This window comes from Vicugna pacos, chromosome 14, assembly GCF_048564905.1.
Source record: "Vicugna pacos chromosome 14, VicPac4, whole genome shotgun sequence".
NCBI classification, from domain to species: domain Eukaryota; kingdom Metazoa; phylum Chordata; class Mammalia; order Artiodactyla; family Camelidae; genus Vicugna; species Vicugna pacos.
The window spans coordinates 3,080,186-3,106,357 of NC_133000.1; the positions used below are offsets into that span (position 1 = coordinate 3,080,186).

The following is a 26,172-nucleotide window of genomic DNA, read 5'->3' on the forward strand; positions in this document are numbered from 1 at the left end:
TCAGGTTACCAAGCTTTTAAATCCTTGGCACCTGTTGGGTAGAAAGTGGTGTCCCTGTGTATGTGTGCGTGTGCACGCGCGCATGTGTGTGTGTGTGTTTCCTAATAAGTGAGGTCTCCTACACTCACACGTTGTTTTGCTTCTTGCCTGTTTTCCTGACCATTTGTTGGACATTTTCTCTCATTTGTAAAGAATTTGTGAGGAAATTAGGCCTTTGTCTTCATAGATGTTTAAAATATTATATACTATTCTTTATTTTTGTTCAACTTTATTAATATTTTTCTCTGTAGAAATGAACTGTTTCCATATTTGCTTCTTCCTAAGTCAGGTTTCCGTCTGTCTTCCTGATGCTCTGCCCTCTCCCGCTTCCCTCTCACCCACTCCAGTTCTCCGAATTATGTCCGGGGGATGGCTCCATCTCTAAAATAATTTTTTTCCTTGTCATGCGTGTCCCTGGCCCTTTGCTCTGGACTTGTTTTTATGTCAGTCTTGCCTAATCAGTTAGAATTAGGGTCACTTGAGGGCATGAATCATCTGCAATTTATTAATTTTTACATCCCATGTTACTGCTAAAGATGATCTGAGTGTGTTTCTTTCATATTGTTGTGTTTTGCCCTTTGCCAAGTTGGTGGACATTTGATGAAGGATGGTCAGCATTTTGTTAGCTAAAAACACATGGGACCAACAGAGGTGTTTCTGTGGTTTTTTTATTTTATTTTTTTAAAATCTATTTGTAAGTCCTACAAAGATAAGTCATATTTATTGAGTCAACTTTATGGGAAAAAGAACATAAAACGGAGACCCTTCCAGTCAGTGAGAAGTGTTGACACAAAACATATTAGATGTGAATTAAGCACAAACGGCTTCTCTGTAAATATGTGCAGGCAGCCGCTTAAAATTGATATGGGCCTTACATATAAATTTTCCTTAAAATGTCGGTGTTTGTGATGCTAGGAATCTGGGCTTTATGAGAGAACAACTGCTGTGGCCCTCGGGCTCTCTCCTCAGCGGCTGCGTCCAGCTGGTGGTCCACGTCCTGCCACTCCTTTCACAGATGGAAACATTTAGGTCAACACTGATCTAAAACTTCATGAACTTCCTTCTCTTTCAGCTTTGGTTCGCCTTCGTAAATGGATTTTCCGGGCAGATTTTATTTGAACGTTGGTGCATCGGCCTGTACAACGTGGTAAGCTCTCCCCATCTCTCCCCGATGGCGTGCGGAGGTGCACTGTTTGTGTCTGGGAAGTGCATCTGTGTCCACGGCCGGCCCCACAAATACATCTTTAGAGCCTTGTTGCTGCTGCACATCCCAGAAGCCCAAACTCTCCACACATGGTTTCAATCATAGCAGATCATTCTTGAGTAACCCCAATGAAATTATTAACCCATATATCTTGATAATAGACCCTTGTTACCTCCTTGCTAAATGCCTGGGCAACATTTCCATGTTTTTTAGCTCAAGAAAAAAATTCCCAAACCATGTTGAAATTCATTCCACTTTGTAATTTTATTTCTGAATTCTTAAACCTAAATACAAATACACAGTGTGGAATCTGGTGTCCTTTTTGTCCTTCTTAAAAGCACACCCGTCCTTGTGGAAGAATGTTTTCTCCCGCCATGAGCGCTAACAAAGCGACTTCTGACCTCCGGCCCCCGTGTCGAGTGGTGTTCAGCTTATTTGGTAGTTTTCGTGGTGTCAGAATTCTCCTTTTATCACTTGACGGCAATGAAGGCAAAAGCTGGAAACAAACGCAAACCACTGGCTAACGTGACTAAGTTGCCGGTGAGCCTTCTGTTGTCCTGGCCGGGAGGGCCGGGGGTGCAGCCTGGGGCCGGGAGACCCTAGCAGGGCACATTTCTGAAGCCGCCCTGTCGCCTGGTTTTGGACGCTGACTCCGACACTGTGCCCTGGGGAGCTGATTCTCCGAGGCTGACATCGCAGGCAGGCACACGTGGGCATAGACCAGACATGCAGTGACACAAATCGTGGTGCTGTAAAGGCTTACCGTTTGTGTATACATCTGTGCTGGATATTCGTCATCCACCCACCCAGCTCCCTCCCTGTTTCGGTGGCCACTCCACCAGGCGCTGCGTTAAAATGCTGCGCAGCACACGTTGCTCCAGCCCTGCTTGGAGCCACAGGCTAGGAGGGTCCCATGTGCAGACTAAGATGCTGCTGAACCAGGTTCTGATCTTGATTTTAAGCAGCGTTGGTCAGTTCATGGCCGTGTTCCTCGCCAGCCGGGGGGGGGGGGGCAGCTCAGAAGCGAGCACTCGCCTAGCCTGCGTGAGGTGCGGGGTTCCATCCCCAGCGCCTCCATAAAATAAACGAATAAACCTAACTAGCTCCCAGGCTCAAAAAACAGACAAAACAGAAACACATGAAAAGCTTTTTTAAAAAAAGCACCCCAGCTCATTTGTTTGCTAATACTTATGCCCCAAAAGACAGGAGTGGCAGGTGGTGAGAGCAGGTTTGTCACTTGTGCTGGGGAAGCTGCTCTCACCACTGCCACTGGACAGGGGCTCAGGCACCCCCCGCCCCGACAGACTGTTAGCTTTGCGGGACTTAGAGCTGTCCCGAGTGGGTCAAAGTGTGGCGACCGTGTAGGGAAAAGTGCGCCGCCTGCTCCCCGGTGACTTGGTGCTGGAAAGGCCACCACGTGCCCATGCGTATCTGTAAAGGGGAGGTTGAGACCTCGGCTGCTCTGCCTTAGAGCTCAGAGCTAAATACATGCCGCCTGGTTACACAGGGAATGGATTTTAGCCCGCTTTTCATACTCAGGTGGGAGAGCTGGATTCTTTCCTTACCTCCCTGCAGTCTTGGGCAATTCAGATTAATCCACCAAACTCACATCAAGTGCCTACTGCACGTAAGATGCTGGTAGGCTGTAGGGTGGTGTTGGTCCAGGCACGGGCGGTCCGCAGACCACTGGCATGAGAGTACCCAGGATTTCTGAGAAGATGCAGGTTCCTGAACACCAGCCCAACTTGGCAGAGAGTTTCTCAGAGATACTGAGAATCAAGACAGAATTCTAAACAAAATTTTCTAGGCGTTACCCATGTTAACGTGTAAGGCCCATGGTGATCTTTGGTCCCCAGGGTTGGGATAAGTTTAATGCCTCTGTGTCCTCCAGACGACAGAAAATATTGCAGCAGAGAAGGAAATTCCCAGGTGAAGTGGCTCTGTTGCCACGGATCCACGGTGCTGGTGTTGGAGTTGGGGACTGGTGGCAGAGGGTTGGGACGTCAAGTCAAGTGGAGTCAGAGGGTCACTGGCCGCCAGAGTCAGTCCCTGGAAGGGCCCAGCCTTTTCGGGGCGTGGAAGTCTGCCCCAGGAAGTTGTCTCAGCAAGTTTTGTTTGAAATCCATGGAAATTTAGAGAAAAGCTGCAAAAAGTGTACAAAGAACAGTATTTCCAGATTCAGTTGTTAGCATTTGGCCACCGTCTGCATTCTCTCTCCATACATGTGCACATGTGTGCAGGTGCACATGCACACACGCACTAACAAACATGTTTATTTCTGAGCCGGCTGAGAGCAAGTTAAGACGTCATGGCTGTTTCTTCAAACTTTACGTGGCTTGGTAAGACCAGTATAATGATCAAAAATCACACAGCTTGTGTGGATACAATACCATTACCTAGTCCATGCCAGTCCGTATTCCAGTTTTGCCATTACTCTAATAATAATGTCATATTTAGCAATTTTAAGTAATGAATCAGTGCCGTCCCATTAAATTCTTATTATATCCTTAGTCAAATTTCTACATTTTTTTTATGGGTAGAGTGAGACTAAAGAGGCCACCAGTGAGTGAAGCTCCCATGATTACATGGGTTTCAGCTAAATGGTATCCATTTTTTTTTAGTGAAGAGATAACTCTAATGTTTTTTAACCTGTTTCAGAAATTCTATCCTACTTAGTTTTAGCAAGCCAGAGTAACTTGAAGGAGAGAACCGGGCCGGCCGCACTTGTAAAGGGAAATGTAAACATTCTAAACAAGGTATCAGCGAATGGGCTGCAGCAGTGCATTAGGGGGTGGAATATTTGCCAAAGCAGGGTTTATCTCATGAAAACAGGAGACTCAGAATTTAAGAAAGCTTTCTAGGTATCACTGTATCAGCCACACAAAGAAGAAAAACATGGTCCCGTCAGTAGTCACTGCAAAAGGTTTTGAGTCAGTTCCACTGGCATTCCCAAAATAAGGACTCTAAGTGATACAGGAAAGAAATAAGTCAACTAACTATAATGCAGACTGTTTATTTAAAAAAAAAAAGGTAGCGTATTGCCTTAAATGGTAAAATTCTAAAACGACATCATTTTAAATAAGAAATTAGCCATGGATTCCTACCATCAGTATAGAATTTGGCATTGTTTTGGAATTTTCAGCAACTGCCAAGAATATTAAATAACTATTACAAATAGTAGGAAAAAGAGGAACTATTTCTGTGCTTGTACAAATATGTGCACAAAAGTGGCCGTGTGAATGTGTCCATCTGTGACACTATATCTAGAAAACCCAAAAGATGTCAGTAAAGGAACACTGGAATTATAAGAGAATTTGATAAGAGGACCAGATCCATAATAAATATATAAAAACTAATAGCTTTTTCCTGTCCTGGCCATCACTAGCTTTTTTTTTAAACTCTTAACAGCGAGCACTTAGAAATGCAAAGAGAGAATTCCTTTCAAAACAGCAATTAAAATTATGCAGTAAAGTCGATATATGAAAAGCACCCCACATCTTCCTGAAGCATGTGAAGTAAGGTCTGAACAGATGGAAAATCATACTGTTTCCTTGTATGGGAAGAGTTAATGTCATAAAAGAATCAACTATCCCAAAATTAATATGTAAATTTATGTGATTCCAAGTAGAATCCCAACAGATGATTGCTTTGGGGGAAAAGAAGGAGGTTGTGTAAAATGATATTAAAGTTGGAATTAACAGGCACCTAAGAATAAATATGCAAAGCGAGTTCAGAAAACAGCAGTCATGGGGTAGACTTATGCACACACCAGACCGTACTGTGAAGCTGCCGTAGCCGAATCAGTGTGATACTGACGTACAACCAGACAAAGGAGTCAGAAAACCCAGCAGCAAATTGCAGTCCTGGATTCCAGGTCTATAGGGTGTGAGAGTGCAGTCAATGTCAATGCGGTGTTTTAGTACAGCAGAGAAGTTTGGATTAACTAATTATGTTCTCACAACTGGCTGTTTATATGGAAAAAAAAATTGGACTCCAACCTGATACAACAGAGATAAATTAATTTCAGATAAATTAAGACTTAAATTTGAAAAGTAAAACTGTAAAAATCCTGCCAGAAACTCCTGAAAACTTCCATAACCGTGATTGCACATTCAGAAGCCGTTCTTGACCATATAAAGACTAAATGCTTTTTACATGGCCAAGTTCACCCTAAAGAAAGCCAGGAGGCAGAAAATGTATTTGGAGGAAATTTTGTAACATAAAGGCAGAGTTGCCGTCTATCATGCTCAGGAACTCTTACAAAAGTTGACAGAACTGGACATTTCACAGAATTCCAAATCCATACGTCCAACGAATAGAATGAAAACATGCTCCCTTTCACTGGTAGTCCAGGGAAATGTACATTTATTTAAAAGTAAGAGTTAATATCTTTGATTTTTCAAACCGGAGAGTATGAAATAGAATATCACACCTGTTACTGGTAGGGAAGCAGGGAAAACATCACTGTGGGCCTTTGTGAAGCGACAGGTGAACGATGGGTACCTTTTCTGAAACAGCCGGTCAGCGTCTGGTGAAGCCAACCCCACAGCCCCACGTCTAGGAATCCTCCCCACAGGAGTGGAAGCTGACGTATAGGTGTTACAATGTATTCCTGGCGCTCATGGCATGATGTTTGTGGGAACAGAGACCTGGAAACAAGGCGAACGCCTGCTTATCGGTGATGGTTGGAAAAATGTGGTTCCTCCCTCCTGTGAATTATGTGAGCATGAAAAAGACTGCTTCCATGTCCAGCCTAGGTGTGGGTGGGGGCTGCTGCCAGCCAGGTGAGGGGTACAGTAGGAGGTTAGCCTGGGGGTGGAGAGGAGGGGCGGGTTTGAAGTGGGTAAAAGGAGGAAGTCAAGTGAAAACAGAAAAGGAAGAATAAGGCAGGCTGTGTGAGCAGTGTGCAGAGAGCTCCTTTACCCAGAACAGCTGGGGTGAGTTCATGTACTGTGGAGCTTCAGAGATGTTTGTGGGGGCCCCTTCCTCCAGCCACGACCCTGGTAGCTTGAGTTATTGTGAGGGACGCGAGGACCACCACTCGTGATTGTTTTCTCCTGGAAACCTGCAGAGCAGTGACATCCCAGGGCGGTTCTCCTTTCTGCCTCCGGGTGAAGGTGGAGCCTGCAGGTTTTCCAGGCCTCATCCCACCGCCCCTCTGGTTGCTCCATGGGAACAGATTGGGAAAAGGCTTACTTCTCTGGCCAGACTCTCAGGCTCCAGGCATCGGTGTGCTTTCTGAGTTCTCGCAGAGACATGCATCCCCTCCCAGGGGCCCCTGCTGGGCTATTGGGTCTGGATTTGCTCAGTGCTCATGCAGAGAGTGACCCAGTGCACAGCCAGGGAGGAGGTGGCCCACGGGTCTACCACGCACCTGGACTGGGATGAAACGCTGGTCTCCAGCCTCCCCGCCTTCTCTTCCTGGAACACAGATGCAAGCACGTCACACATCTTTCGAGGACAGGGAAAAGTAGCCATCTTAGGAAGCACCGTCTGCCCATCCCGGTCTTGTGCCGGGTCCCCGGCCAGCCGCCATCCTGCACGTCCTAGAAGTTTCCCCCGAACGTACCGTGTGCCTTTGTGCCCCGAAGCTTTGTGAGAGGTGCTCGTTTCACGAGGGTGCTTCCCTCTGCACCCCTCTCACCACGCCCCTGATCGTCCTGCCAAGTCCTGCAGGTTCAGTACCTTACAGGCCAGAGGCTCTTTGATCCTGGCATCCTTGACTCGCTCTCTCCTCCTGCATCCTCGCCCCTAGGAGCGGTTCTCTGTTTTCTGTGTTTGCTTCCATGCTTGTCGCCCGCTGCCCTGTCCCCAGCTCTGCTGGGACGGACTTCCTAGAGCTCAGGGACCTGCTTTGCCTTCTTTCTTCTTGTTTTCAAATCTCCCTCTGCCTGGCGATGATCACAGTACCTGGCCCATAATTCAGTCCCCAGAAACATCTGTCAAATGAGGAAGTGAATGAAGGGCATCGTGCTTCCTGAAATTTGTGTGTGATCTCAGGATGGGAAGTCGTAAATCCTGCCCACGTGCGCACAGAGCTCACGTGGTGGGGAGGCCACGTCACTGCTTGTTTGCAAAGGGAGGCGGTTCAATTTTAACAAGGTTTTTGGCGAATCACATATTTATGACGTTGTTTTTCATGCTCAGTGTGTTCATTTGATGCTGATGAAGCAACGGTTAAGATCGGTCTTTCATCGACTTTCTTTGCAGGGAGGGGGTCCAGGGAGTGGTGAATCCTGAAGCTCAGGTTTGGACTTGCCCCGTGGCCCAGGCGTCATTCTGGAGCCCGGAGACACGGGAGCTGCAGAAGCAGGAAAGTCCCACTTAAAGCTGTTTGTTCTCCCCGCAGATTTTCACGGCGTTGCCCCCCTTCACGCTGGGCATCTTCGAGAGGTCGTGCAGTCAGGAGAGCATGCTGAGGTTCCCACAGCTCTACAGAATCACCCAGAACGCCGAGGGCTTCAACACAAAGGTGCACTGCGTGGGCATCGGGGACCACATCCTCCAGAGTGGGTGGGTACCCGCCCGGGAGGGTGCAGAGGCTCAGTGGGGACACGGGCTCCCCCCGAGGGCAGACCCAGGGGACTCGAGCTGCCCCACTGGAAAGAAGCTTCCATCCCTTCCTTTTCTCTGCGTGCGCCCCCAGCATCCCATGGCCAGCAGTCCCCTCTGCCTGGTGTCTTTAGGGTCCAGGCCTCCCCGACCCCTCATTCAGCCCTGTCGCCTTGCCCAGCCCTCCTGCTGTCGCTGCCTGGTTCTGGCCAATGAGGACAGTTGGCCAGATGCGAACACAGGAATCAGGGCAATGGGGTGTTGTTTTCAGTCTGGAGCATCAGGAAAGGGAAAGCATCTAGGAGACGAGGGGCAGGCCACCCTGAGACAGGGGTCAGGGGCGGGGCTGGCCCAGCCGGGGCGGGGATCCTGCGGTCAGGAGTGGCCAGTGGGCCTGGGGTGTCACCGGCCCTTCAGCTGCAGCTAAGAGGGCAGAGCTGAGCCCCACCACCTCCCCCCTGGGAGGGAGGAAAGGCAGGCACCCAGCTTGGCGGGAAGGCAGAGTTGTTTCTGTCTCAGGTGGTCGTGCAGGAGGTTTGAACACCGTGTGCTGGGTGGGTACAGGAGCCCTCCGTAGAGAACAACTCTGGGAGGCTTCAGTCTGAGCCAGGGGTTATGACAGTCGCCCTCAGGGCTACTTCGCACTTAGGAAAGCGTCCTAGACATGTCCAGTCAGGGAAAAAAGAAAAGGACCTTATTGGTTCGAGGCAGTTCCATGCACAAGGAGACCAGGAGGGCTAACTGACCAGCCCCTGGTTCACTGCGGCTCTTTGGTTGGGAAACAGTCCTATTCTGCTTTATTTACGTAAAGCAAACCCGTGTTTTACAGAGTTTGAATTCAAAGGGTGTGTGAGATGGGGAGTGGGGAGTGGACTCATTGGGAAGACAGCAGAGCTGAGGACGCTTAAGACCTTGAAGATTTGGGGTTCGGAGGATGGTACCAAGGGCAGGGAACAGATAGGAAGAAAGTGAACATTTAAAATGGGAAAATGGCGTGGTCTTATAATTTCTCGCTGTTTTCTCCTGTCCCCCCACTACGTAAGAGCAAACTATGTGACCATTCCCAGAACAGTTTGTAGATTTTGAAATGAATTAAATCTGCCTTCAGTAGCTCCGCCACCCCAGGGGTTAAGAGGATGGCTGAAATGCATTTTAAAACTACAGCGCGGAAGAAACTAAACTTCGTGGTCTTCTGTTTAACCTTTCAGGGGTTGAAGAGAATTTTTCAACGTGCATATTAATCAAAACCCTAGAGGGGAGGGTAGAGCTCAGTGGTGGAGCACGTGCTCAGCACACACAGGGTCCTGGGTTCAATCCCCACTACTTTCTCTAACAATAAATACATTTTTAAGAATTTCTAAAAGTTAAAAAGTTGAATGGGAGGGATTTTAAGGAGTAAAACAGAAGAGCGAGACTGTTGGTAAGAATTTACATCTGACGTGTTTGGAATGCTTTCAGACGGCGCAGTGTCAGGCTCTTTATTCGTAATTTGACCGAAGACCCCTTTTCGGGATGACTGTACAGTTTTGTTGTCTTCCTTTCGATTCTAAAGAGAGTGGATTGTAGTTTATTTTTCGGATGTGGGTAGATTGCACACTGGCCTGTGTCTACGTGCATGTCTGTTTGGGTCTTTGTGCTCAAGTAGTAGTATCTGGAGATGGCCTGGTCATTTGTATGTTAAAGTGAGGCAATGCTTTTTCCACCTCCTGGGGCTGGGCAGCGCCGCCCGCGTCCCTGACAGTGAGGGGCTTGTTGAGCTGCACGGAGGTCACGAGTGTGGGCAGCGCTTGACTCCTTCGGTTTGTTTTTCCGTAGGTTTTCTGGGGTCACTGCATCAACGCCCTGATCCACTCCCTCATCCTCTTCTGGTTTCCCATGAAGGCGCTGGAACACGGTAACTGCTTTATGATTCAACCATCACCCGGGAGCTTTGCAGCCCCCCCTGGTGCCAGTTGTTCACAATTTTTTTCCCAGTTCTGCAGACCCAGAGATCACAAGAACACATTTCAGAAGAAAAACATACCTAAAATCTAAGAAGAGCTGGTCTCGGGTTTATAGCTTGTCAGTTTCGCCCATTTTGGCTCTGAGAACCCGTTTTCTTTCCAGTTGCCTGGAGAGCTTAAGTACTTGGAGTTTTAATTTTATTTTTAATAACCATTAGAGTTGAGGATCTTAAAGAAAAACGCTGTAATGGAACATCGATGCCTCTTGTCTGTGAGTTTGAAATTCTCCACAGTTACTTGGTCTTTCATTTTCCAGGCCAGACGTGCCTGCCCGCTGAGTAACTCGGAGCTCTTCAGGGCTCCATCTTATACCCAGTTTTCCGCAAGCGTCTCCTTCCCTTGACATACAGTTTTCAAGCAAAGTTTTAAGGTTTGTCGAGGACTGACTGTCCTGACTGGTTTCAGTCTTCCCTGCGCCTGGAAGAGGGTGTGCGAGACGTGTTTCTGGTTCTGTATCTGTTCACACTTCTTGATCCTTCCAGAGCGTGGCCTCTTAAAGACACATACCTTTTAGTCTCAGAAAACGAAAATGGATGACAGGAACGCTCCTCTTTCACCCCCTCCAATCCCTAACGAGCCCCCAGGAAACATTACTCCAGGTGTTGCCCAGACGAGACCTTTTTCTGTTCGGAGAACCAAAGGATGTAAAGTTTCCAAGCTGCCTTGTTTCTGTGTCAGTGTGTTTTGTGCTTCAGACAAGCACGATTCATCCTCAGCGATACGCTTTAACCCATTAAGCACCGACAGTGAGGGAAGACGTGTGTCGCAGCCAGTGTATTGCACCCTGTGCCCTGTTCCCTCAGTTCCACAGGCCTGCTTTTCCTTCAAGGGGCCCTAAGTCTCTAAATCAGAAAGTGATACTTTCTGCTTCCAACCCCACCCCAAAGGGGCGCTCCGGTGGGGTCATTTTCTTTGAACCCCAGAGCTTTCCCTTCAGTCATCTTTACGCGTCCTGAATTTAATGCCTTTTGAATTACGTTTCTTTTGTGAATAAGGGCTTACAAATATGAGCGTGTTGACTGCGGTTGGGTGATAAAGCAGCCGTGTCGGTGTCAGGCTGGGCAGGTGATGGAAAGGAGTGATGAGCCCTAGAACGGCTTCAAAGTGTCCTCTGAAATCTGAGCCCAGCCTTTCGTCCCCAGGGGGAGAGAGCAGGCAGCCTGGACTGGCCACGAGTACCATCTCCAGAGCCCCCACCCTCTTACCTCGATGTCGACTGTCCCTAACTATGCATGAAGTGCTTCTCTCTGGACTCAGAGGTTTTACAAGGTGGTCATTTACTTGCCTGCTTCAGTAGGAGCCAGGGTGGCCCCAGTCTGCCCCAGAGATGATGGGTTTCTGTCCCGAGTCATGGTTATGTGCTTTGAGATTGTGATTTATAGTTTATGATGGCTGTAATACACAGTATGTATTTACAATATGTATGCTATAAAATATATAACACTACATAGCATTTGTACTACATGGTGCATGGTACATGCGCTGTGTAATGTATGCTGTGCTGTATGTACTGTGTGGAGCACGTACTACGTAGCACCGTATAGGACACAGCGTGTAATGGTGTGAGTGTAATCACTGTCCTCTGCCTAGATTCCATCACACATCCATTCGTTCACGAATGTTGTTTGTATTTAAAAGGGGACAGACTCCCAACAGTTAGCAATTTACCTAAGAAATACCACCAGGTAAATTTCAAGTTAGTTCCCGCCACCTTCGTCTCCTTCCCTCAGGTTAGCGATCTGCCCAGCAGCTGGCCAAAAGGGTGATTTCTTCCCCAGTTTTTACTGTTACCACCGTCATCATCAGAGTCATTATTTCGTTCTATTTATTAAGCCTTCAGCATAGAGGTTTCTTGCAGTTGTGTTGTAAACAGTAACCTTTCGAGTGCAACTGTTCATGCTGAAATAAATTGCAAAAATAAGTGTATTTGGCAAAGAACAACAGGAGGGCTCTCGTGTGCTTCGTATTGGTTGACGTCTGCTTGCAGATGGGATGAATATTCCAGAGTTACTTTCTAAATTCTCACTGTAAGTACACAGCAAAAACCATGGCGGCGTTGCTTCTCAGCCTTGTTCGTGCGTGTAATTTTTACGTCCACGGCACTGTGGCAGACTCTCAGGGTGATGGGCGAATGACTCAACGTGGGTCTCACCCTCACAGAGTGTGTAGTCTGCCAAGGGACGTGGATTACTCCACACAAGGCAGAGAGGAACTCTGTCAAGTAAAGTGCAGATAAAGTGCTCTTGGATTGCAGAGGACTGAGAGAGAGATGCCTTTCATTTGGGATTACTAGTGCCTAGTTAGAGAAGGTAACATTTAGACTTAACCTGAAAGTCCACGTGGGACTGGGATGTGGGAGGGCTGGAGGAAGGAGGTAAACAGAGGGGGTGTTTTTGGGCAGATGTGGAGAGCTTGAGATTTTGTCCTTCCAAGGTGGAGGGCAGGGAGAAGGGAGTGGATTGCAGAGGGAGATGAATGATGTTAAGAAATCAGGGCTCCATTTGCAGGCATTGGACAGTCAGTGGAACTTAGATCGAGGAGAGAATTATGATCAGAGCAGTTTGGAGGGAAGGAATCTGTCCTGTCTTGTAAGGTGAACGGTCCAAGAAAAACTGGAGGCGAGGATCCCAGTTAGGTCTCAGGCATTCCAGGGAGCTTGAGGAGGGTTAAGCCCGGGAAACGGGAATGTGTTTAGAGAGGAGGGAACATATCTTGAGAAGAACTTAACTTACTCAGCAAAATCGCAGCAAACCTCCGATGTGCCAGGCACTGGAGGCGCAGTGGACAGACACGCTGCCTGTCTTGCTCTCGGGGGGCTTCCGGTCAGAGCTGATGGTCAGGAGTTTTCGTGTGTCAGTGCTTCACTGCCAGCGGGCTGTGTCCCGTGGGCTGCGGGTGTTGCTTATAATGGCAGGACACAACGTAGTCTAGGGGCTCAGGGAAGAGTCTTCTCCAAGGATGCGGTACTTACGTTCTTCAAGATGAGTAGGGCCGGGGAGGTGTGGGAAAAGGCGAGGAGAAAGCATTCCTGGCCAGGACCAAGTGAGCATGCGGGGCTTGTGCTGCCAAAGGGCCTGGAGAGCTGATGGGCAGTGGTTCCCAGTGGGGCTGGGGGCCTGGGCTCTGGACTTTGTTCAGTCTCTGGAGAGCATTTCGTGACCCTGAGCATCCCTGGCCGTGGACAGTGAATGTATCCTTGTGCAGCTGTCAATCAAAATGTGTCTCCACGTGTTTCCAGCATCCCCTCCGGATCAGCAGCAGCATCCCTGGTCGGGGGAGCTGCGGCATCAGGGGGCAGAGAAGTGAGGTGAGGGTCAGATCACTAAAACCCAGAGAGGGGCTTTTCCCAGGGACGGGTTTGAGGTGGGAGTTACATGATGGGATTTGTCTCTGAGGAGGGTAAAATTGCCCTGCAGAGAAACACGTGAGGTCTGGCAAGAGCATGGGGTTTTGGTTTTTTGGGGTTTGGGGGTTTTTTAGTGGGTGGAGGGAAGCCCGAGTTGGATATCAAGAAAGCTTGCAAGGCTGAGAAGAGCTGGGGTGCAGCATGACTGGAGTACCCGTTTAGGTGCTGACCAGCTGACCTAAGTCCTGTGACACTTGGAATCACAGCTTAGAAGGATGCATCCACCCGGCTCCCAAAGAAGTGTCGGCACGTGGTGCCCATTTGAGACAGATCGGGGCACCTTCAAGCACGGGGACCCTGGCCTCACAGAAGAGCCCGCCCCCACGTGCGGACTCAGAGCCCCGGGAGGGGAGCGCGGCCCCGGGGCTGAGGTCCCTCGAGCAGCTTCCTTCTGCTGTTCCCTGCTCTGCGGACTGTGTCACCAGGATGGTGGCTTTTACCAGGAAATTCTCCCCACGCTCCCGGGAGAGGCTGAGGTCCACACAGGGCCGTTCACGCTGGCACCTTGCATTAGGAAGAAATGTTCCCGGCACGTCGCTCATTCTTTAGGACGCTTCCAAGAATTTTGCTTTGCTTATTTTTGCCTGGTTTTGGATAGACTTTTCAAAGCACTCCTTCACTGGTGGAGTTTGTGATGATTCTTTTCAAGTTTTGAAATACATTTTTCCACTCCAGCAACTCTGCAAAATCATATTCCTTCCAACCATCACAGCCTGACACTCACAGCCACCGCCTGCCTTCAGCTCCCACCCTTTGATCCAAAATGTGATTCTGGGTTAAAACCAGAGACATCACCTTTGTGGGGACCGAAATTCACCAAGAGCCTGGTGCTGGGCCACGCTCAGGCTTTCCACTGAAGGGCCCAGTCTGCATGTTTGAGCAGCCCTCTTCGAAGGGGAATGTGGTTATTGGCAGAAGGACGTAAAATCAGTTTTGATTTAAAAAAAAAAAACTCTGAGATTTTTCTTGATGAAATTTTAGAGGGAGGTGAGAGAGGGAATATGCTTCCCAGCAGAGAAAATTCCTAAAAATAAATTCTTGATGCCTCTGGGCCACACTCTGGAAACCACTCCCATCTCTTTCCAGAAGAAGAAACACCGTGTAGACATTTATGGTGTTGGCACTGATAAAGCAACAGGTCTTTGAACACTTTTTGGAGAAGGCTATTGTGTGCTTTTCAATAAGTCTGCTACTGTAAGATGAGCATGTTTTACAAACGGAAGTGATGGTGCACATGTGCAAAGTGAAACGCAGGGCACTTCCCTCTGCCTGTGGCATTTTTGGATCATTTTAGCTTGAATTATTTAAGACCTAGACCTGTTACTGTAAATCCAGTTATTTTATGTCACTTATGTCCTGGTGACTTGCATGTTTTCACACTGAGCTGAGTTGGGGGCCATTGTTCTCTGAGATCACAGCTTCTTAAAATCAGTTACTCATTCATCAAAAAGAAAAAGGTGAGTGAGTGTATCCTCTGTGCCAGACCATTGCTGGTTTCGGGACGGACAGTTCTCTGCCCTCGTGGAAGTTACGCTGGACAAGACAGGACTGAACAAAAAGGGTAACGAGAGAGGATGGTCCTGGTCCCATGGAGTGCATACCAAAGACCACTACCTGTCCCGGCTTGAAGGATTATCTCCTGGAGGAAGTGGCAACAGCGCTGAAGGATGAGTAGAAGTGAGCTAGGAAGAGATGGAGGAAAGGGTTTCAGGTCATGGGAATAGCGTGGGGTGAGAGGTGTAAAGGCGCACAGGGGTGGAGGGTGGGGGACGCAAGGCTGCGAGGCCGGGCCTTGGGATATAAAGGATGGAGACAGAGATCGGACCTTTCCCAGCCTTCTGGGACGAGTGAGCCTTTTGGAGGATGAGTTTGGTGGAAGCCATTGGTAGGTTATAAGCAGAGCGGCACACGGCTGGCGGAGTTGAATGTGACCACACTGGTCGGGGTGACTGTTGGCGTCCAGTGGGTTGGCTGTTGCGTGGTCCAGGGCAGTGACCACAGCAGAGGGGAGAAGGGGGCGGGCCAGAGGGCTGCTTAGGAGGCAGAGTTGGAGGATCTGGTGTTACTTCCCCGGGCTGCCTGATTCTGCTGCGTCCTAAACCTGTCCAGAGAATGTGTTGTTTCTGTCACAAAGTTTACCAGCAAAATAATTGCATTTTAAAGTAAGCTATGGGAGACAGTAAGCCAACATCTTGTGCCCTGTGTACAGACTTCAAAAGATCTAAAATAAATGAAAAACGTTCAGAGATGAACATTAAATGCTAAATGGGACAGAAAATGGGGGTAACCACTCCGTGTGGCCCCTGCCATCTGGGAAACACGCCAAGAAGACAGGGTTGTGTAGACATCCACCAAATCCTGAAACATATAAATGAAGTAAGTGGTGCTTCCTCACTAAAAACCAGAAGGATGGAACATTCTAGAAGCTCTTAGGTCTCTACAAATGAAACCATAGCTGGTGTATAAATCTAAGCCACAGTTACCAACCAGTTGTTGTGGCACACTGAAAACTGAGCTTCCAAATTCCAGACGGCTTTTCCTGCTCAGGCTTGTCCTCCATGCAGTGGGGTTACGTCTGCCCCACGTGCCTGCAGCACCGTTGTTGGGAAACAGAGTGAGGCAGAAGGGCCGTTGTTTTCATTCTGTTCAGTGTTCCTCATGTTTCAGTGCCTCTCTTACTAAACCCTGTGTTACATGCATTTTGAACAGTTGGGTTTGGTGTAATGCTGTACGAAGTGCGAGTCAGTGTTCCCAGATTTCACCCTTATAGCTTCACTGGGAAGTTGAATTGAGGTGTATTAGGGTGGGAGTAGCTATAACAAACAACCCCCAACACCAGGGGCTTTAGCCCAATAAAGGCTTATTTCTTATTCGTGTCAGCGTCACTTGGAGAAGTTCATTGTTCATGGGTGTACTGACTATATTTTCTTACTTTCTGTATTTGCGGTGTCCTGATGTTTGGGGTCTTCAGCCTGGAGAGGCAGTGCCTCCCAGGGAGAGCCAGTTACTCCCACGCAAGCATGCCTTTGCCTTTGATATACAGCCAACCACTCTCGCACCCACAGCCCTGGCCATGTGGATCTCACTCTCACACCAGGCCAGCATCTCCTGTCCTAAACCACCCCGGGGCCAGGCACCACACAACTCAGGATCACCCTTAGCACCCAGGACTGTTGAAATTCTTCGCACTTTCCTGAGCTCACTCTGCCTTGTCCGTTTTGTCCCGTGAAAACCCCCAAAAGGCTCTGGGCCGTGCTCTCCCTCGCCCCTCCTGCCTCCCCACTGACCTGGCGCTTCTCCGCGTGGCCCTGCCTGGCAGCCCACCCATTCCTTCTCTAGGGACCCACGAGGACAGACTGCTTCCTTCATGAGCGTCACGTCCACGTCTGTGTGTCTGACTGAAACAAGTCCTGGGCTCATTTCAGTACAGTGGGGCTCCACCTGTGCCTGGCCCCCAAGTTCACCCTCAGCCTTCTCGCCTCAGGGAAGGGAGCCAGGAAGAGGACTGCTTGCTCTTAACCATCTCTGGCAGGAAGTGACCCGTCACTTCTGCTCACGGCTGACTGGCAGGGCCCAGGTCACCCCCAAAAGGGCTGAGAATGTCGTTAGGCTGTGCCCCGGAATAAACACCGCATCTGTGGCCTGCTTGTTGGCTGTTTGACATTGGCAGTCAGATTTGCTTTCCATCATTTCTGCTTCCTTTTCACAACCTATTTTTTGCAAACAAAAATGAAAAAAGAAGGTTGCAATCTGAGTTTCACATCCTTAACTTTGTCCGTCAGAAACGTCAGTCGGGAAGAGAAAAATCCAGCGAAAGGCTTATATAACCAGGCACTGCACCCAGCACTGGTGATGAATGTGGTTATAATCACTAACACTTGTGTCAACTCGGCTTTTCACAAGCTCTTTCCAACAGTTTATACCACTCTTTACAGAGAAAGGAAAAAATAAATGTTCCCTTCATGAATACATAGCATTGGAAGCAGAAAGACTCGTTTCAGTCGTAGGACAGGCAGCTTGAGCAGGATGAGTGCTAGAAGGTTCTTTGTAAGTGCGTCATTTGAAACTTGGAACACGTTTTCACTCTTGATATTAATCTAATAGGAGCTGGTGGGCACAGCCCCTCCTCTGAACCTGTGGAGTCTTAAGAGGCCTGAGAGTGAGGTGAGAGAGGGGGAGGCTGTTAATACTCTGGAATCAGGGCCGCGCTGAGCTGGTGCCGCTGGAGGTTCCCAAAACAAAAGGCTGGGAGAGGGGAGTTGGGGAGCCTGGCCTCTGCTCTCCAGCCAGACTCTTGGCAGGCACCCAGGGTCGATGCATGGTGCCCCCTCCCCTCCCTCTCCCTCTGCGTCACACGTAGGTGAGGTGCCTGCGATCCTGGATTCAGGTGCTCCGTGGACTCTTACTAACAGTCCACGCACGCATTCACCCCATCTGCTTTCCTGGTCATTAAACCCTCTCTCCTCTGGCTGCACAGTTCTGTGCTATAGCTTTGTCTTCAGATTTCGCCTTTTGTCAGAGCCCCTTCTGGAGGCGTTTTTGTGGTTTCCTGGGCCCTGATGTCATGTTTTTAACGAGCATTCAGTTGAAATGGCCTCTTTGTAAGATGTCATCAGCCCAGACCTGTGGAATATTCCGAGGTAAGTTCCTTGATCATTCTGTCTGTTTCAGAAATGAGACATACTTTCCTTACAAATCTTGGGTTCTCCCACAAATATTCTCAAAGAGCTTTCTGCATGCAACGTTTTGGGCCGTCACCACCAATGTGGAGGGTCCAGGTGGTTTTCTCCCCGTTGTTCACAAGAGTCTGTTTTAGGGCCTGCGTTTCTAGACCTCGTTCAGCTAATCCTGCGTTACATCAGTCCCTGGGTCCAGTCAGACTTTGCAGATGATGGAAGTCTGGGTGGACAGGCCCAGCTGACGCTGTGGGTCCGTGAGCTTTGGAGCCGGGGCCTTGCAATGTCCAGCTCTCAGGACAGTGCTGTAAATATTGTAGACGTGTTGTAATAACCCTCTTGATGCGTACAGTCAGCATCATCATTATGTTAGGGTTATCTCATCTTCCCTAAAGTTACTGTAAGTCCACTCAGGTTACCTCAAGTGCAAACATTTTATTTAATGCCAGTAGCATTTTACTATCCTGGCAGGTTAGAAATGAACACATTCTGAAGTTCTAGAAGCTTCAGCTGGAGAATGTCCTAGGTTTCGCAATCTGTTTCTTCTGTCCATGCGACATTGTCAGCGTGGTGGTCCGTGGTCTCAAGGGTCTTCACAAGCGAGCTCTTGGTCCCAGAGGTCATCGCAGAGTTTGCCCCCTTCCAAGGGCGTCAGGCACTGTCAGTCGCAGCCCTTGGTACCAGAGCCTCAGCCCGTTTCTCTGCTGATCGTGTGAATGGGGAGGTCCCACCGCACGTGCTCCTCCGCAGCCTGACCGCGGAGAAGGCGTTCCCCTCACACACTGGCCCCTCTTGCTTCGGGCGGCCTCCCTGTACTCACTACTTAGCCCAGCTCCTCTGCTTTCTTTCCTCTGATGCTGTGGTTCTCATGCTGGGGGTTTGCCCCCAGGGGACATTGGCAGCGTCTGCAGGCGTTTTGGGTTGTCACAGCTGGGGGTCGGTATACTGACATCCAATGGGTGGAGGCCAGAGACGCTATGACACATCCTGCCAGGAGGAGGACAGCCCACATCCAGGAGTCCCCTGGAGGCAGGTCAGCAGGGCTGAGGCCGAGCAGCTCGGGACTTGTGAGACGCCCCCCAGCTCGGGAGGGAAGTTCTGGGCGCATCTCCCAGACTCGTGCCTTACGTGGTGCGGATCCCTGTCCTGTGAGTCTCGTTCCCTGGCCACCTGTCTTCTCTCCTAGAAAGAGCCTTCCGTTAGGTGTTGGTATTTCAGAAGAGTGTTTCTTAATCTAATTCTTTTCTCCCTTGAAGTTCTCTTCTTTTATTCTTTGGGGTCCATTTTTCTAACTCAGTTAATGAAAACAATCTCTTCTTTACAAAGTTCACAGCTTCTTACTAAGTGTGTGACACTTAGTGTGTGGCTTGCCTGTCGCCTAACTTCTCTTCACTGCACCAGTTTCCTCATCTGAAATATGCAGGTAATAATACTCTTTCATATCATTAAAGGGACATTAGGGTACTAATGTCACACACGAGTGACGCTGATATCCGTGTATTAGTGTTACATGCATTGGTAAGCTTCCTTGCACATGTAAAGTGCTTAGAACAGAGCCTGTCTCACCATGAGTAACAGATGTTACCTGTTTTCAGTGTAGAACTCTGGACGTCTAACAATTTTCTGTTTATTATGTCTTTATCCATGAAATAGGAAACACATTCTGAGCCCTCCATATTTAGACTCGTTTTGTATATTTCATTTCGTTTTGGACGTGAACCAACCGGCATTTGAAATATTACGTGAATCAGCCAACATTTAAAACAGTACATGAATCAACCAACATTTGAAATTTTAGTAGCCAAGGGAAATTCAAAAGTTGTCAAGCCACAGTTGTAAACCTTGATTTTCAGGGTAGTCTTTCCCCCCTTCTAACTCTTCCATCCGATCAGCGTTTTCTCTGGACTCCGTTAGGGCTGAATGAACTTCAGATCATTGCTCTGCTCAGTCAAAACCCTGTTCTCCATTCATGGACCCACAGGGTGGAACTGACTCTTGGAAGTGCATTCTGAGCTAAAATGAACAGGAGGAAGCCCTGAAACCCTCAGGTTCTACCATTTAATGCCTGCGGCTGAGTCAGCAGGCAAGGACATGGACCTTAGCGTCTTAGAATTTTCTGTGTGAAAGGAGCCTTAGTGATAATTCAGTCCTCATCGTCTGTATCTGATATAACACCCCTGTCTTAGAGGTGTGGAAACTGAGTCCCGGAGCCTCAGATTTCAAAGTACTGTAACAGTGGCACTGGCGCGAGTCTTCTCGTTCCCACGACTGGGCGTACCTTCTCCTAACCCAGCTCTTTCTCTCCACCTCGTTTTCCCAAACGTCCTTTCGCTTCTCCGTAATAGCATCACGCTTCCCTGCTCTCTCTCCTCCCTGTTGGTAAGTCAGGACGCTGATCGCATGGCACCAAGCTCTCACTTGCCCACTCTTTTCATCAGGGTTCCCGTGTTAGTACAGCCAAGGAAATGGGACCGCCACTGACCTGGTGACTCAGACCGGCAATCTGGACCTCTCCTCTGATTCCTCACGATCTTTTTCACGCCCATCAAATCCAAAACAAAGCCTGTCATTGCTCTTTCAGAGCATGTGCCACACTCTGTCACTTCTTTCTGCCTCTGGCCTGCGGGGTCAAGAGAGCCTTGGTGGTGACGGAGATGTCCTGTTCCTGGGCTCTCCAGGATAGCAGCGACTCGCCACACGTGCTCCTGAGCAAGCGAAATGTGGCCAGGTGTGACTGAGGAGCTGAGTGTCTGTAATAACAACTTTATTGATAAATTATTTACATACCCCACAGTCCACCCATTTAAAGTGTACAGTTCTATGGGTTTTAATATAGTCACGTGGTTGGCGCAGCCATCACCTTCATCAGTGTTCAGGCATTTTCTTTGCCCCCAAAAGCAACTCCATACCTACCAGCAGCTGCTCCCCATTTTCTCCCAGAACCCCCAGCTCCGGGCGGCCACCTGCCCACTTTCTGTCCCTGGACTTGCCTCTCCTGACAGTTCACACAGGTAGGATCAGACCGTGCATGGCCTGTTGTGACGGTTTCCATCACCGAGCTTGCGGTTTTCGGCGTTCACCCGTGTAGTCGCACGCACCACTTCTTCATTTCTCTTAATCGTGGTCCACATTGTGTCCGTCCGCTGGTTGATGGATACGTGGCTGCTGTGAAAGATGCTGCTGTCAGCATTCACGTGCAGGCTCTTGTGTGTTTTGTTCGTATGTTTTCACCCCTCTAGGGTTTGCACCTGCAGGTGGCCAGGTCGCGCGGTCCCTGCGCGTGACCTTCCGAGGAGCCGCCCGGCCGTTTCCAAGGCGGCCGCCCCGCTGTGCGCTCCTGCCGGCAGGGCATGGGGGCTGTGGCCCCACCCACCGCCTCCCTTCCGCCTCCTGGCGGGACCCGTCTGCTTTATCGTAGCCGCCCTGGTGGGTGCCAGGCGGCGTCTCGTGGTGCTTTTGGCTTTGCGCTTCCTTGATACTAGTGACGTTGGGTCTCTTTAGGCCCTACTGCGTGTCTTCTTTGCAGAAATATCCGTTCGGTTCTGTCTGTCCTTCCCCCATTTTCGAATTGAGTTGTCTGTACTGTTGAGTTGCAGGAGTCCTTTGTTCTGGACGCAGCTGCTTCTCAGATAAATATTTGTGAGTTTCTCTCCATCCTGCAGGCTGTCTTTTCACCTTCGGGATGGTGCCCCTTGAAGCACAAAAGTTCCTAATTTTGCTGAAGTCCAATTTACCTTATTGTTTTCTTTTGTCACTCTGCTTTCAGTGTCAGAGCCAAAAAACCACTGCCAAATCTAAGGCCATAAAGATTTTAGTCCTGTTTTACCCTGGAAGTTTTGTACTTTTACTTCTGTGTCCATTTTACACGCACAGTTCAGAGGCGTTACGTTCAGAATGCTGTGCAGCCATCACACTTATCTGTTCCAAAATGTTTTCATCACCCTCAACTGAAACTCTGTGTTCAGCAAGCAGCAACTCCTCCTCCTCCCTTCTGCCCCAGCCCCAAGCAGAAACTGACTTTTTGTTTTATCTTCATTAGTTTAAGCGTAAACGTCAGCTAGAGGCCACCACGCTGGACACAACGCCACACGCCCCAGTGTCGTCCTCCTGGGTGGACTGTTAGAATCATTTCCAAATGGGACTCGCATTTGTTATTATTCTGTTCTTGGTCGTCTGGGAGCTGTTCTCCCATAAAAGCTGGACTGTTCCCTTAAGAACATAACACACCCCATTTCACATTCTGCACAGAATCTTCCAATGGTTTCCTATCACAGTTAACAAAGAATTCAAACTCCTCGCCACAACCCACATCAATCTGCCCCCTCTGACTGTCTGCACAGTCCCGGAGCCTCTGGCGAGACCGGCCTTTGTGGTGGTCTGTGGGCCCGTCACTGCTTCTGTATTCAGGCTGTTAGCCACTCCTCTGTCAGGAACCCTCTCCGCTTGTTGTTCATATAACTCACTTCCTCCAGCTCCTCAGATCTGCTCTGATGTTACCTCCTCAAAGGATTTTTCCTGAACTCCTGATCTAAAAGAGCAGCCCCGTCTCTCTCCATCCCACTACTCAGCCTTGGTTGTCTCCACAGCGCTTGGCACACCTGACGTTTTACTGTGTGTCTGTCTGTGTGTGTCTGCGTTCCGTCTCCCTCACTGTACTGAGAGCTCCCTGAACACAGGCGGGGACCTTGTTCCCCCCGATCCCCCAGCAGCACTGGCCAAAGAGTCGACTCTACATAAATATCTGGCGTGTAAATTAAAGAATAAAGTTACCCCTGTCACAGCTGCAGCCTATGTTAGCATCGAAGAAATGGCCCCCTGTCTGATCTCAGTGTTTCTTTATTGAGGCATTTCTTTAAAAGTATCATCTTTATGATTAAAACAATCTTAAAGTCAGTTACTAAAAAAGTGAATGCTTACAGTTCTGAATAGCTGTTTGCTAATACAACAACTCTTTGCCTTCATGAGCTTAATTTAGCCTCACCTTTACTTTTTTGGACATTTTTTTCCTTCCTCCCTTTTCAATGAAGTCCTGCCTGAGTTTTCAGTCTTCCTGCACCATGTCTCTCCTAAATTCTAGATGTGTCTTTTTTAAGTCAGAAGCCGTCCTGTGGTCACAGTGGGTCCCCCACTGCAGAAAGGACCCAGGGCAGCCCAGGATGTCCCTTTGAGGGCTCATCTTTCCTCACCCACAGTCTGCCTCCCTAGAATCGGGAGAAAGGGTGCGTCCTGCGGCTGGACCCAGGGCCCACCATCACCAGATTCTGCCCGCGGTGCTACGTGGTCATTTTGGTGTTTTAAAAAAAGTGAATAGGTCTTTTTTGTTCTTCTTGTGATCTACTCAGTGTTATTTTTTTTTCCTTTTTTTAAAGTTTTCAGTTTTATTAGGTAGAATTATTACAGTTTGACTGCACATATACAATATATTACATGTAAAAACATATACACCATATACTGCACATATTTTTAAAAGTTACATATATGTACTGTTCATTGTTTCTAAAAACGTTTAGAGCTTTAGCTTTTAAACTTATGTAGTTATCAAAAGAATAAAGCCAACCACAAAATAAGAATTAATTCAAAAAGATACAAAACCCTGCTGTTAACAGCAACATTATTTATAATTGCCAAGATGTGGAAGCATCCTAACTGCACATCAATAGATGAGTGGATGAAGAAGCTACAGCGTATATATGTGATGGAATACAGCCCACCCATAAGAAAGAAGGGCATTTTGCCATTTGCGGCCCTTCATTCACTTTAAAAAAACTGAACAGGTCTTGATTCTTTCATAAGAGTCGGATCTTCAGCAAGCGGATGGGTAAATCAGTGAGCACGAATATGTGTGCCCGACAGCTCCTGAGTCGGAAGCTGGATCACAGAAACCCCCATGTGCTCGGTCTACAGGCCACAGATCTAATTTGAGTATAAAAGGGAATAAAAGGAGATTGGCCGAGCCACCCAGAGAAACCACTTCTGATCTTAAAACAAGCCTTGACCCCTTAGGGTCAAAACCAGGCTTTTCCCAGCAGGCTGGCTGACATGCAGCAGGCCATTCTGTTAGAGTGCTGCCTTAGTGATTGCTGTGTACATGGTAAGAGTCATCCTTAAGAAGGAAAAAGTAGAAAAGATACGAAATTAAAGCTTCAGAATCTGGGGGAGGGCACGTGTTCAGCGTGCATGAGGTCCTGGGTTCAAGCCCCAGTACCTCCATTAAAGAAAAAGGAAATGAATAAATGAAACCCAATTACCTCTTAAAGTCTTAAAAAAGAGAAACATTTCAGAATCCTGGCAGTGTCTTCAAGGCGTCTCTCCTTGGCTTGTTTGCATCCTTCCTTTATAGAGTCTGGAAGCTCACATAGACGTGTGTAGAGAACATGAACTTGGATTTGGATATCCTCCAAAATTCTTTTGAGTTCAGTCATTGTGAACTGATTTCGTATCATGTATTTTGCTATCTTCTGCTATTGGCCTGTAATTTTCAATGTAGCAAAAATTAGAGATGAATAGGAAATGAACACTGGGAAGAGGGCTGATAACACGGGCATCCGCAGAGGTAGATGGATGTGTTCTTACTCTGTTCCCTCTTCTAGCAACCGAGGGAGATTTTAATCTTTATGAAAATGGACATTTCAACCCCATCAGGTGTTTGGTGGTTTCATGTGTTGGAAACCTGATTTTGTTTGTTTGCTTCCTCCGGAGAAAATAGAAGATGAAAAACATTCAAGGCAGAGGGAGGAGGCATTGGAATCACAGTCGATGTGGTTTTTGATGTTCCTGAACATTTTGATAAATGTCTCTAAAATTCTGTTTTTACCTTCAGGGTAGAGCAGACTGCAGGGCTCTGCTCCGGAGGGTCACAGTAGCTTCTCTGTTTTTCAGATACCGTGTTGGCCAACGGTCATGCCACCGACTATTTATTTGTTGGGAATATTGTTTATACGGTAAGTCGCTCTGTTTACCGAACCATCCTCAGATGGCCCGTGAGCGGTGCTCCCTGTCCCCTGACACAAGGCCCTCCGCAGCGGCGCCGGCTTCGGGCCTCCGCACCGCCCGGTGCGGCTCCGTGAAGCTGGCCCGGCCGCGCGGCGCTGAGCTTGTGTGGCACTGGCGACTGTGCAGAGCTGAGGCTTCTGGGCCGGTGACCAGCGCATGTGTCCCCCTCCAGGTGACCATTTCACACGTGCCTGTGGGAAAAAACAGCGCGAGGGAAGGTGATTTCTCCCAAATCTTCCAAGCTCTGGGGGCGGAATGGCAGCTGTGAGGAGACGACCGCTGAAAGGCCGGCTTTTCTCCCAGTAACCCGCCTGTGCGCTTCCTGCGACAGGCCCCCAGGAGCTCACCACTGGGCCAGCGCCTTCAGGGTGCAGCTGCCGCGGAAGACTTGCTTCTGGAAAGTGAAAATAAACGGGGTTAACACGTTTCCCAAATTTCTCTTCCTTTCGCAGTATGTTGTTGTTACTGTTTGTCTGAAAGCTGGTTTGGAGACTACAGCTTGGACAAAAGTAAGTTTTCCCTAGAATTATTTCTCTCTCCACTTTGGATATTTTTTTCTGGTGGTGTGTCCTTTTAAGCTTTTGGAAAGTGATAAGCAGTATCTGGCTATCTTATTTTAAATTTTGCATGTAAAAATTGTGGTTGGATCTTTATCAGGGCAAATTTGCAATTCAGAGTTCTCTGATCAGTCATTTGCTGGGCACTTAATACAGCTCTAGGCTGTTAACGGCTCATTTCAAGTGTAGACACATATTGTAAAAAGAAAAAAAATACAGAAAACATAGGAGGACAGAAAGGAGAATTTTCAACTTCCATAATTTTACCACCAGGAGAGACTTACTGTTAACATTTGCTGTAATATCTTCCAGACTTTATTTTACATGTGTATTGTTTATTAGTAAGACAGTGCATTTTAGAACATACAGTTTTCAGGAGGGAAGGTATAGCTCAGGGGTAGAGCACGTGCTTAGCATGCACAAGGTCCTGGTTCCATCCCCATTACCTCCGTAAAAATAAATCAGTAAACCAATAAACCAAATTACTCCCCCACCAAGGAAAAAAAACAACAGAAAAAAGAATTTTTAAAAGAGCATATAGTTTCGTCTTTTTTCACTTAGAAACATCTTATAAACATTTTCCATACCTGAGAATATACTTCTACAAAACCGTTGACTGCGATGAATGAGTATGAGGTTTCATTGGTGTCCCATCGCTTGTGTAGTCAGTCCCCAGAAGTTGACATTTCCCGGACATCAGTGATGGAGTGGATCACGGAGTGTGCAGAAAGGAGGGCAAGGC

At 48.3% G+C, this 26,172-nt stretch overlaps 1 protein-coding gene across 2 annotated transcripts in view; it reads left to right on the plus strand.

The window, feature by feature from the left end:
• ATP8A2 (ATPase phospholipid transporting 8A2) overlaps window positions 1-26,172 on the plus strand; it is a 420,398-nt gene that overhangs the window by 285,239 nt on the left and 108,987 nt on the right. For both annotated transcript variants that reach the window (XM_072976043.1, XM_072976044.1), the window contains 5 exons: window positions 1,112-1,186; window positions 7,593-7,715; window positions 9,611-9,689; window positions 24,760-24,821; window positions 25,326-25,382. In XM_072976043.1, coding sequence (XP_072832144.1) covers window positions 1,112-1,186; window positions 7,593-7,715; window positions 9,611-9,689; window positions 24,760-24,821; window positions 25,326-25,382 — 396 coding nt within the window. The remainder of the gene's footprint in view (window positions 1-1,111; window positions 1,187-7,592; window positions 7,716-9,610; window positions 9,690-24,759; window positions 24,822-25,325; window positions 25,383-26,172) is intronic.